This window comes from Ochlerotatus camptorhynchus, unplaced genomic scaffold, assembly GCF_037179485.1.
Source record: "Ochlerotatus camptorhynchus isolate MF236.1 unplaced genomic scaffold, CSIRO-AGI_Acam_v1.1 ptg000530l, whole genome shotgun sequence".
NCBI classification, from domain to species: Eukaryota; Metazoa; Arthropoda; class Insecta; order Diptera; family Culicidae; genus Ochlerotatus; species Ochlerotatus camptorhynchus.
Window position 1 is genome coordinate 4768055 of NW_027041014.1, and position 13004 is coordinate 4781058.

The 13004-nt window shown below is 37.4% G+C and overlaps 1 protein-coding gene across 2 annotated transcripts in view; it reads right to left on the minus strand.

Annotated features, from left to right (window-relative positions):
- Window positions 1-2123, minus strand: part of LOC135713053 (ras-related and estrogen-regulated growth inhibitor) — a 41440-nt gene extending 39317 nt beyond the window's left edge. The window contains exons 1-2 of one of the 2 annotated variants that reach the window (XM_065236137.1): window positions 2043-2123; window positions 552-779 (exon numbers count right to left, since the gene is read on the minus strand). In XM_065236137.1, the coding sequence (XP_065092209.1) occupies window positions 552-639 (88 nt within the window). In that variant the 5' untranslated portion in view covers window positions 640-779; window positions 2043-2123. Of the gene's footprint in view, window positions 1-551; window positions 780-1997 lie in introns of both variants that reach the window. The other variant, XM_065236136.1, reaches the window with a different exon arrangement.
- Window positions 2124-13004: the final 10881 nt, after the last annotated feature.

Genomic DNA, 13004 nt, shown 5'->3' on the forward strand with positions numbered 1-13004 from the left:
TGTCCCAAGTTGCTGAAGCGGTGAGGGACACTCCCAGTGATGCTTTCAATTTTTCGGTTACCTCGGTTGCAGTAGACCTCGTCGAATCCGCCATCAAGAAAATGAAATTTTCTGATGGTGCTGGCCCTGACGGGATCCCCTCAAGCATTCTGAAGCGATGCTGTTCAGAGCTTAGAACACCGCTTTCGAAGCTGTTCAATATTTCATTACAGCAGGGGGAGTTCCCTAAGCGTTGGAAATCGTCATTCATGTTCCCGATCTACAAGAAAGGATACAAGAGAAACTTCGAAAATTACCGAGGAATCACATCACTCAGTGCCTGCTCTAAAGTTTTCGAAATCATCATCAACGACGCATTATTCTCTAGCTGCAGAAATTACATTTCTCCTGACCAACACGGTTTTTATCCCAAGAGATTGCATTGTGGGTCGATGCCTCTTTATCATGCTAATCCCAAATTTATCCTTTCCGATTTTAAGCAGTTCAATTGTCATACTTATCAATAATGCAGCAATTTTAATCACATTTCAAGCAAGCAATCAATTACTCACCGCTTTTTCCCACGCTAGGTGCTCCTATCACAGCCACTTTAATCTCTGCCAGGTATGACTTTTTTCTCCTGATCCCTCGGGTAGTCATCCCACTGCTTCTGGTTGTATGCAAACTCCCACTCGGTATTCACTCAAAAGCAAATCCCCTCGATACACTCGGTTCACCTCGGTGTGCAATAAATCACTCCCCCGCTGGAATCTCTGTTTACGCACTCAAATGATGCATCTCTGTTGAAAAAAAAATTCACAATCGAACAATTGGGTCAGATCAAACAGAACTTCAAGTTTGAATAAAACAATTTCAACCGCACATCTGCTCCCGGATTTTCCACACTCTGTAATTCAGTTCTCAAACTGACCTATTTGTTAAAGTTAATGGAAAACTTTCACCGTAGCGACGTCCATTTCGTTCACTCGCTTGCACACCCATTGCATTGTTGATCTTTTTTTTTTTTTATTCCTCACAACCGCACACGAGTCCTCACGTGTTGAATCAAATTTTAATTATTTTACACCATTATCCCCATCCACCGGTATCGATTCCCGGCGAATGAAAATTTTGTTTGGCCCCCATAAATGCACGGACGCACGCACGCGTAAATCATCAATTGGTTTGTTTTCCTCTGACTGGCACAAACAAGTGTGTTTAAAATGCTGGTGTTTAATTTACAAAATAAATCGAATCTGGAAACGAGCGAAAAATTGCTCGGAAAATTCTGCTGAAATGGAAGACTATTGTTACTTTTTTTTGTGTTGCAGGGGTTCCAAAACTTCGATGTATGAATAATTGAACGGAGAATTTCCAGCTACCTTCGTCACATTTCGGAAATATTCGCTCAGAAAAAAATCATAACAACCAAACCCGACATGGCTCTAGGCAGCAAATGATATAATGGACAGACTGTGGTCTTTGATGTCTGGGAATGCAATTTTCGGTGAAAAATGTCCATTGTGAACGTGTGCCAGAAATTAAATTGCTGCCATTCATCACGGACCGAAACCGGGGCTCAGCGAATGGGACACGTAATTTAAAAAAAAAATGCAAATGAAGCTTTGAAAAGACAATGTCTTTGAATTCATGTACTCGGCGGAGTTTCAACCCTGAGCAATTCCAAAATACGCACAATATGTCTTCCTCGTACGCAATTCTTCTTATTTCATTAATATTTCGAATCCTCTTCTGGAAGCCATCCCAATCGCTGTTCACTATTCAGCCACTTTTTAAATTTTCTTTTTATCACATTCCGTTTTTCAACAGCTGAACGTTTTGCGGTGAAAATTTCCATCCCCGTCACAAACATCGCAGGTTCACAATATTCCGGAAGCAGACATTCCAAACGGGAAAATTAATTTTCCAGCCAATAGTTGCCGTTTTCTGGCTTCTGACTGCCCGACTGAGCATCACTGAAAATTCCAACTGAGGAATTTCTGCCGTTCGAAACACACCTGGTAAAACTCACGGCAGCGTAACAAAAAAAAAATAAAGCGAACTGCGGTCTCGTCGATGTGCGCAAGCTGATCCCTTCCTCGAAAATCTGCGACTGATGGGTGCGCCGAACGCAACTTCGCGTCTGTTTGGATGGTCGGCAAATATGGTACTGGGAAATGGATTTGCCGTTTCCAATGGAAAACAGGGAAAGCCGACAGAGATTTGGATGAAAATATCACTAAAACCAACAGGGAAAAACGATCACCGTGCGGTGGAGGGAATTTGATCATACGGACCAGTCGTCGCCAAGTTGGCTCGAACATTGGAGGGTAAAACGTCATTTTCCATATTTATACAGTCAACTCTCCATAACTCGATATTGAAGGGACCCTCGAGTTAAAAATAATGACGAATCATTCCATCTACTGGCCCTATTCATCCACATAAAATTGAAAAATGGTTTAAGTATCCATTTACGAAAGTTGTGGCTATTTGATTCCTAATTCAGCCATTTCACGATATAGTGGTTCACAGAATTTCCTAAAAATTGGTAGTTTTGTTCCTTATCGCAAAAACTACAAGAGACAGCCCTATGGGGTTGTACGCAATGGTGACGTAGGACTACGTGGTTTCATATAATTAATCTTATTTGTTAACTGCAGCAGGAGCTTGTGTTTTGTGTAGGAATAGGAATTTGAGCGGGGTTCTATCTGTTTATACTCTTTAGTAAGACGCGCTTGACATAGATGACCAGGTTGAAAACGTTTAGGATATTTTTAGCAGGCTTTTATTTTACTGTACCTAGCTGCAGGATGGTGGCTTCGATGACTTTTGCTCCACCAAGTACTTGACCATTCCGGTCGTACTGGAGGTACGGTCTCTGAAGACGCCGTCGACGACGACTGGGTGGTGGTGAGAGTGGCATCATCAGCGAACACAACCCCATCGGAAATCGTATTTGGCAGCATTTTATGAATACGTCCCCCTGCTTATTTATTATTTGCTTATTTTTTACAGATTTACTTCGAAGCATTGGAGTCTAAATTTAAGCTAAATGTAGGCGCCAATGCTTCATGGATATTCCCAATAATTTTTACTGAATTGTATTGTTTTATGTAGCATTGAAACAAAGAGTTACGTATTGCATTGCGTGTGTTTAGTTTTTGGACAGTTTTGAAACCCCAAATTGGAAAATTTAGATTTTGGGTGAAATTTATAAGCTCCTTAAATGGCTTTCGAGTGACTTTCAATGAGATATTCTTATTTAATTAGGGCTCCCTAAATCCTTGTATGAAATGTATTGTCAGTAGATATTTTGTATTTAAAAAAAAAATCGACTAAATGTAAGCATTTTTTTATACCGCTGGTAGTTTAACTGAAAATCAGATACTTCTAACATTGAAAATATTTCCCATCATTAAATCAGAGTATGATTTAAAAAATATGTTGATTGACACTTAGATCACAATTCAGTTAGAACGTCAATTAAATAAAATTGAAAATTATGCAGAAAACTTGGGGTTGTGTCATTTTGCAGAAGGACATTTCGCCGAAGGACATTTCACCAAAGGACATTTCGCTGGAGGACATTTCACCAAAGGATATTTCACCGAAGGACATTTCACTTGTGTTTCGCCGAAGGATATTTTGCCGAAGGACATTTCGCCGAAGGAAACTTCGCCGAAGGAAATTTTGCCAAGACCATGCTGGAGGTGGCTGGGTTCGATTCTCGGTCTGGTCTAGGAATTTTTCGGATTGAAAAATGTCTCGATTTTTCTTGGCATTGAGTATGATTGTAATTGCCTCACAATATACTGTAAAAATGGTACAGGCATCGAAAGCTCTCAATTAATTACTGTAAAAATGCATTTAGAACACTAAGTTGATATCACGCAATAAGCGAGGGGGGTGACACATCTGGATTATCTTCTTTTCATCATTAATCACACGTATCTTTATAGATTTATTTACCGTACGCTATCTGTTTATATCTGTGCCATCTACTTTCATCTACTCTCGAATCTTGCATCTTTTGTCACATCACTCGCATCGTCATCGAAGTAATCACAAAGACCGTCGAACAAAAAACAGCAAACGTCAGCAATGTTATTTGTTTACATATTACTGCGGCTCGATAATAAAGTGTTGTGAAAAAGTGTTGAACAGAAAAGGTAAAGAAAACATTTCTACATCGAATTAATGGTCGTTTAGAAGCATCGGTTGAAGTTGCAAAAGATTGTGAGATTGATACTCGGAGAAAAATTGTAAGATCCAATTAAACTGCAAGTTTGATGTATGTTTGAGTTCGACCTATTTATTTTCTAGTAGTTGTCAATCAGGTCAGGCCCCACGAAAAGCCGCTATCCGGGTTTCAACTGGCCGTGAATAAGACATCCAACAAGAGTATTCAACCAGCCGAGTTGGACGCTCAAAATGTTAACACTCGAATCAGCCACATCAGGACACTCATCTGTATCACCATCGGATCACTACAGAATTTTATACCCAATCGCTGTTGAACATACTAGTAAAATGATTTAATTAAGACAAGCAATTTCCAGTTCTAAGGAAGTTTTTTTTAATCTTTATAAACGAGATTTTTAGATTGAGCTTCGAACTTTTTTTAGTCCTAAGGAATTTATTTTCTCAGTGATGAGTTATAACAAGAGGAATCATGCGTTCAATGACCTGATCAGTACATCCCTATTGAGGTGGCAAAAGTTACGCCGTGTGAGGTGACTCTCTGTCCAAATCAAATGGAGGATCACTTCACACGACGTGATTTTTCTCACCTCACTAGTGACAGAGTGTCACGACTCACAGAATAGGGATGCTTGTTCCAATCAGCAGCTAAATTCCGGGCATACATTTCATCTAAGAAGAATAAATTTCTACATTCTACTACGTGTTTAAGTATTTCCTTCCATTACTATTTTAGCAAATCTACTTAAATCTACTGCATGTTTCAACGATCATCTCTCTCTTTGGAAGGGTCAGTTTATTACGTAATTCCTCGTGACTCGAATACTTGAAACATTTACTCTGCACTGCACAGTGGTCCAGAATGCAGATTTAGGTGGAATGATATGTTTTGAGCCTGAAATTGAAATTTTATACTAAAAGTCTCTTCCACAAAGTTGTTTCTTATAGTTAGGCCCTCATTTTTATGACAATGAATTCTAGGTGGTTCCTATTATCATTAAAATCAAAAATCTAACTTTTTTGTTTGAATAAATTAAGGTATACATTCTTGGGCAAAGTTATAGCTGAGCTAATTTCAAGCAACTTTGTTGGAAATAACTTATTTAGGTCTCTTAAATTGGCCGATTTAGAGCTATTTTATTGAATTAAGTTAGGGTGGCTGTTAAAAAAAAACAGTTGTTTTGCTCTAGTTTTCTTATTTCGAATTTCTCAGCAAAGGTGTCTTGAGATAACTTTTAGATCTTAAGAAGGCGCAAATTTTTGTTCCACAAAGCTTGTCAATATCTTTCGTCGATCAAGAGTTATTGACGTTTTTATACTAAAAATATGAATTTTTCACATGTTAATATCTCTGGTTGGGGCTAACAAAAAAAAGTTTTGTTTTTTTACGGCATTTGAAAGAGCGTATATTTTTCTCAATAATATGAAAAAACTGGAGGTATGTTATTTTTAAAACTCGTATAAAATCAATTTAAATTTATTCATATTTTTTACTATATTTGGGTATATCTTTTTTATTAGAAGAGATACAGGCATATTATTGAGAATAACATACGCCCTTTCAAATGCCGTAAAAACTTTTTTTTTATTGCCCCAACCAGAGATATTAACATTTGAAAAGTGCATATTTTTAGTATAAAAACGTCAATAACTCTTGATCGGCGAAAGATATTGACAAGCTTTGTGGAACAAAAATTTGCGCCTTCTTAAGATCTAAAAGTTATCTCAAGACACCTGTGCTGAGAAATTGAGTCACCCTAACTCAATTAAAGAAAAAAGCTCTAAATTGGCCAATTTAAGAGATATAAAAAAGTTCTTTTCAACAAAGTTGCTTGAAATTAGCTCAGCTATAAAATGTACACCTCAATTTATTCAAAAAAAAAGTTTGATTTTTAATTTTAATGATAATAGGAACCACCCTAGAATTAAATGTCATAAAAATGAGGGCCTAACTATAAGGAACAACTTTGTACAAGAGACTTTTAGTCTAAAGTTTCAATTTCAGGCTCAAAACATATCATTCCACCTAAATCTGCATTCGGGACCACTGTGCACTGTTCGGTAAGCAGGGTCTGGTCAATCTTCAGATCCGTTGCGTACTGCGGAAGCCATTCCCATGCACTGGACGTTTTTTACTTGTTCGTCACCTTGGGTTATCGCTGTGGCAAGCAGATAAAATAATAATGTATGTATTTTATTGTTTGACCTCACCTTTCATGTTACTTAAACCATCATTGGGACATTATTGTATCTGTTGATGTTAACAAATAAAAAAATAGTTAAAACAGGTTAAAACTATACAATCATTCAACTAATTTTTAATCTAGGTACGGTAGAAGCAGAATTCCGAGATAATAATTTGTATGGTGTAGCCTGTACTGTGTTGGATTGTGATGCAAGATGCAAGTCCAGTGCATAGCTGCCTCGGCTACAAAGTACACGTTGGTCGTAACACCACTGATCAATGAAATTCAATAAGCTTGTAATGCAAAAAAGAAGAAGAAGGAAATTTTTCCGAAGGACATTCCGCCGAATGGGTCATTTCGCCGAATCTTAAAACTCGAATGAACTTTGAGTGTATTGGTTTATTTCCTTTAAATTCCGTTATAATTTCTTATCTTTTGACAGATACGCGTATTTCGTCTACTACTTGCAGACTTCATCAGTGTCAAGTACTCAACACCACTGATGAAGTCTGCAATAGCTTGCCAGGTTGAATAGTTCGAACCTTCTTAATACTTTTTCCAGACTGATTTCAAAATTTACTGAGCTTTGAGAAAAGGTCAAAACCGTAGAAAATGGCTTAATCTTCGGCAAAATGACCTTCAGTGAAACGTCCCGCTCCTCTATCACCAACCAACCAAATTTATCCCATTAATCAAGTTGCCCCCGGATCACAGTAGTTACATTTTAAATTTTGGTTGTATCGAAATGCAGATTCCATATTTTTATTTGACTTGCTTCTATTTTTTTAATAACATTCTTTTTTCAATCGAGATGTTAGCAAATACTACGAAGCGACCCCATCCACCCTTGTATATTTTAGAAGCTTTTTTAAATTTTTATATATTGATCAAATACGTTTTGAGATATTTAAGTTTTTGAACTTTTTGAAATTTTACTCAAAATTTCTTTAACGAAAAACATAGTATATTTTTCCAAGAAAGATTTTATTTTTCTCTACGATTTTCTCTCAGACGTCATTTCGATTAGAAGTGACGATTTCATGCTACCATATATTGAAAATTATCAAATACGCCATATTGAAATCAAAAATCATCAAATTTTAGCACAAATGTGTAAAATTGTCCTTTACAAACAATTATGTAAAATTTCATGCTAATCGGAGAAAGTCGAGTCAAAAATTCATTTGTTTTGCAATTTGACCCGAAACTGCTAACGGCATGTTTCAGAGCTTGGTTTCGGCAATCGAACAGCATCCAGTGGCTGAAATTATTATCCCCGGAAGCAACACCTAAGATGGCAGTACCATAATACCAAGCCAACCGTCTGCAGTCTTCAAAACCTAAAAATTGTTACAGAAATTAACAACGAACTGATTTCACGGCGACAGCTTCTAGCCAGCAAATTTTATAGAAATTTAGTTAACTTTAGAGACATCACAAAAATCTTGTAGAAACTCGGAGAACTTTGCTGAAGTTCAGCAATCTTTCGTTAACTCCAACAAACTTCGTAAAACTTCAGGAACAGATGGTCAGGAAACATCGTAGAAATTCAGGAAATTCAAGAAAAATTTAAAGAGCTTCAAAGAGCTTTAGAGAATTTGGTAGAAATTAAGGGAGCTTTGTAGAAAGCTTAGGGAACCTTGTTTAATTTCTGGAAATTTTCTGTTAATTATAGGTGACTTCGTTAAAGTTTAATGGAATAATTTAGTGAATTCTGAAGAAATTCAGGATGCTTTGAACTTGAATAACCTTCGCAGAAAACCATCAAAATTATTTAAAAGATTCGGAAACTTAATAAGAGTGCAGTGACCTTTAAATAAGTTAAACAATTCGAGGAACATCATAAAACTTTATATAAGTACAGGGAATTTCGCAAAAGTTCAGGGAACATCGTAAAATTTCAGAAAACTTTGTAGAAGCTCAGGAAATTTCATAGAATATCAGGAAATATTGTACAAATTCGTCAAACTTCTTGAAACTTAAAGGATAATTTTATCAGCTTAGAGAACTTTGAATCTTTGGGATCTACATTTCAAGAAAATTATTAAAAAAAGGTTCAGATTCTTTCCAGAAGTTTGAAGAAGTTGATGGATATGTCATGAGACCAAAAAAAAAGATGAATCTTAAGAAGTTCTGAGAACTTTGCATAAGCTCATAATTTGTTTTAGAAGTTAGGGAACTTTGTAGATGTTTACCAAACATTATATGAATTATAGGAAATTCGTTCAAGATCAGCACACTTGGCAGACATTCAGTTTTAGCTATCGAAAAATTAAAACTGAACGCTGTGGAAAATTCCATGAAGTACTAAAACTTCGTAGAAGTTGACGGAAATTCTCAGGAGCTCGTCAGACATTCCAAATGTTCAAGGAACTTCAGCTAAGCTCAATGAATTGAAAAGACGTTTAGAGAGCGTTGTTTGAGTTCATATATTAATTAAGATTTCTGGTTAGTGGCACCGGTAGTGTAGTGGTAAACTTGATTACCTCTCACCCCAGCACACCTGCGCTCAATACCAGTCGGCGCTGCCGGGATGTTCTGAGGCATAACATCTCTGATCACGCCTTCCTTCGGAAGTAAAGCCATTGGTCCCCGGTTTTTGAGTTGATGGGTCGATAGGTCCAGGTGTGGGAACTACCTCCCTGGCGTCGGTAGCATTGGTGCTTAGCACGGAAAACAAGATCTACAAAAACAAATCTGGTTTTGTTTCAAGTTGATCAAGTAATGAGCTGAAGATCTGCAACACTTCAATCATTCAAATGAAATCATTCAGATATCCTTTCAAGACGGAAGTTTGATTAGAGAGTACGAGTAGAAATACGGCTGATTAGAGATTTAAATAAAGCCCACTGGATATTTTTAAAGGCGTCATGCTGATCAATTATTCATCGTAATATTCTGTTAAAAAAACAACTTACGTGCCCTGATAATCTCCCAAGATTGCTGGTTAATCAGATATTAGTGAATTACTTAAAAGATCACCAGATTATAAAATTAAACGAAGTCATTCGGATAATTTTCAAGTCTGCAGGTTGATCAAGTCTTCACATTGATCATGGTGATCTTCAGCAAAACTAACTGTTTAAACTTTTTAAAAATTAAATTGACTCCTGTCAGATGGCAGGTCGGTCAGGCAAATAGTATTAATAAGATCTCCAACTGATCGAAGATATTAATAAAATCCTCTGGATATTTTTCCACGCATCAGGTTGATCAAGTATTATTGTGAAGATGTTCACTCAAAATTTCACGTTGATCAGGAAGTATTCAAAACATCTCCAGCTAATCGAAGATTTCAGTGAAGTCATGTGCACATTAACGTCGAGCATGCATTATTCTGAAATAACGAATTTCGGCTACACGTTCAATTCGCGTTCAAATCAGTTGACTTCAACTGACTTGATCAATTGACTTGTCCTGTCTAAACCCAGTTTTAGATTTCGTTTTCCTAAGCAATCAACTGGCTTTTGCATGTATCTGTGCGTAAACAGTCTCCAGGTGGAAGAACAATGCGATTTGGAATGCTCGCACAAAACAAGATGCGAAAAAATCCACACGATAGGGCGATCCATCAGCACTGAGAGCATGATCAAGCTCGTGCGTGACGTTTTTCGGTCACAATAATTGATGAATATTGTAAAATAGAGATGTAATAATTATTCGGCAATGTCATATATGTGTTATCGCAAGAATGCCTTGATTAAAGAGCTTGAAAATAAAAAGTAAAAATAATGCTTTATTGGGATCAGCGGAAGTTGCGAAGGCTTCTCGAAAGGGAAACTGTATTCCTGGCGCGGGCCGCCCAAAGAAACAAAAGCTGAATGACGAAGAATTTCAACAGACATTACCACAGAACGAAGCAGGATCCTCTTCAGGACCTTCCGAGACAATCGATCCAATAAGTGAAAGTTTCGAAACTGAAGAGAAGCAGCCAAACAGGATCGTTCGTAACGATTTCGGATGATGTCGGAAGGTATGTCCAAACCATTAAGTTTCAATTTTTATTAATTTTGAAGACATTTTGATAAATTGAAATATTTTTTTAAGATAATTAAATTAATTGAACTGCATCTTCAACTATTTTGGAAATCATCTACATTAATTTTGTACATCTACATAAATTTCCCTTGATTAATAAATATTTTAAAACCAAAATTGATCCTCAATTTTTACAGGTTGTTTCACAAGTATATAAGGATATTCTGTGAAATTGTATGCCTTTTATATTGAGGTATTCTGATATTTCTGGATAATTAGATAAATTAAACTCTTGTAGAAATCAACCTCCATTACCATTGCTAAATGCAAGATAGTGGAATTATCAAAACTATCTAACATTATTAGACTTAGGATGATCGGCTTTTTCATGAAAGACCCGACATCTTGAAACCACAATTTTGAAATTCACCCGCCTTCTTGGATCCACCATTATTTAACTACTCTTTTTTTTTATTAATTGATTTGACTAGGCTCAATCGAATTAACTTTACAGAGCCAAAGATTCTTGTTCACTATAGAATACATCTTAAAACTAAATCTTAAAACATACTGTATAAACTGTATTTTCCGCTATGCAATAAGCCTACTCCATCAGAACGGGAGTCGCTTCCAGTGGTTTCATTGTATGGCAGTATCGCCACCGGGCAGAGTGCTTCCATTTCAGCAATGAACGCAAAACGTGGTCATCACTCATACACTCATCACTAAACGGTTGCTTTCCAAAATCGATGATGCATCGACCGAAAGAACTGCTGATAACGAACAATGCGGAGGTCCAAACCATGGTTGCTGTCGAGTAAACAGACGTAAACGCGTGACACACATCGAGAGTGACCTGCTTCTATCGACAGCCGAGTGATCACTAATTAACCATTTTGATATTCATCCTCTATCTTTTGTAATTGTTTTATCAATATTGAAATAATTATAACTAAACTATGATGAGCAGCCTTTCTCTGAGCTACGGCAGGACTTACCTGAATTTCGGCAGGACTTCCCTGAACTACGGCAGAACTTCCCTGAACTTCGACAGGACTTTCCAGAAGTTCGGCAGGCCTTCCCTGAACATTTGCTGGGTTTCCCTGAAGTTCGGAAAAACTTTCCTGATCTTCGGCAGAACATCCCTGAACTTCGGTAGAACTTCTTTGAGCTTCGACAGGACTTCCCTGAATTTCGACAATACTTCCTTGAATTTCGGCAGAACTTCCCTGCACTTCGGCAGGACTTCCCGGAACTTCGGTAGGGCTTCTATGAATTTCGGCAGAACTTTCGGCAGGACTTCTCAGAACTTCATCATCACCTCCCTGAACTACGGCAAGACTTCTCTGAACTTCAGTAGGACTTCCCTGTTTTTCGGCAGGCTTTCTCTGAACTTGAAATCTTGGAATTAAAGTTGTCATTTCAATAGTAGGATTATCATAATTATACATAATCAACATCGATTCGGCGACTCGATAATGTTTGCAGTCCAATAAGCGCACATCCTTGTTTGTTGATGGAAGTTGTCGTAATGCTAATCTGACAAAACGTTTCTGAATTCTTTTGATGCGGATATGTGCACATCATGATATGGAGCTCAGATTTGTACTCCCTATTCAAGAACGCTAGGAACCAAGGAGTAATGTTTTCAAAGCGTCATCGAATTGCGCAGTTTTGCGACGCAGGAATCCAAGCAAGGAATTGACCTTTGCAATTGACATAGATATGTACTCGTTCAATCTAAGTTTGCTATCTAAGATAAGTCCAAGTTCTTTAATAGAATCAACTCGTTTAAGCGGCAATCATTCGTCGAATAATCAAATCTAATCGGCGAGTGACTACGGTTGAAGGTAATGACTTTGCATTTGGCAGTTTGTAGAGCACAACAATCTAGGATCGAGTTAATCACACGGTAGACTTTCAAATCATCAGCATATAACAACTTACAGGAACTTAAGTGGTCACATACGTCGTTAATAAACAAAACGAAAATAAGAGGTCCTACCAATAATGTGTGTTGGCGTAGGACATCCAGTTAGAGATCGTTGAACGCTTATTCATGAATCCATGCTGGGACTCCGAGATGACAGATTGCACAGCTGGATACAACTTGTCCTGCAGAAGACTTTTGGCCAAACAATTAAGGATCGAGATAGGTCGGTAGTTTTCCACACTGTGAATGTTACCTGACTTGAAGATCGGAATAATTGATGCAAGCTTCCAGGAATCCGAACAAACGCCATCCAGGAGTGAACGATTGAAGATAGACATAATGCTTGATGAAAGACGGTGGAATACAATCCGGACCTGGGATTTTCGATGCAATCAAAGGGCTTTGAAAATAGCGAAATGGCTAAAGTTAACGAATGTTGTAGTTCGGTAATTGATCGATGTACTGCTGCTTCGGACGAAATCAGCGAAAAGGTTTGCAGAAGTGGCATCGATGGAGGAGTTTCGATTAAAGTAGGTGACGTCTGTCGGAATACCAGCTGATCTTGCTAAGTGAATGCAAAATGTGATCTTAGGTAGCAGGTCAATGTTTCAATCATATCAGAAAAGGTCGGGCAAAACGGCGTTTTGAGCGGTAAATGCTATTTGTACATCTTTATTTTTAATTTTATGTTTCTGTTTTTTTAGATCAACCATCAACTCGGATCA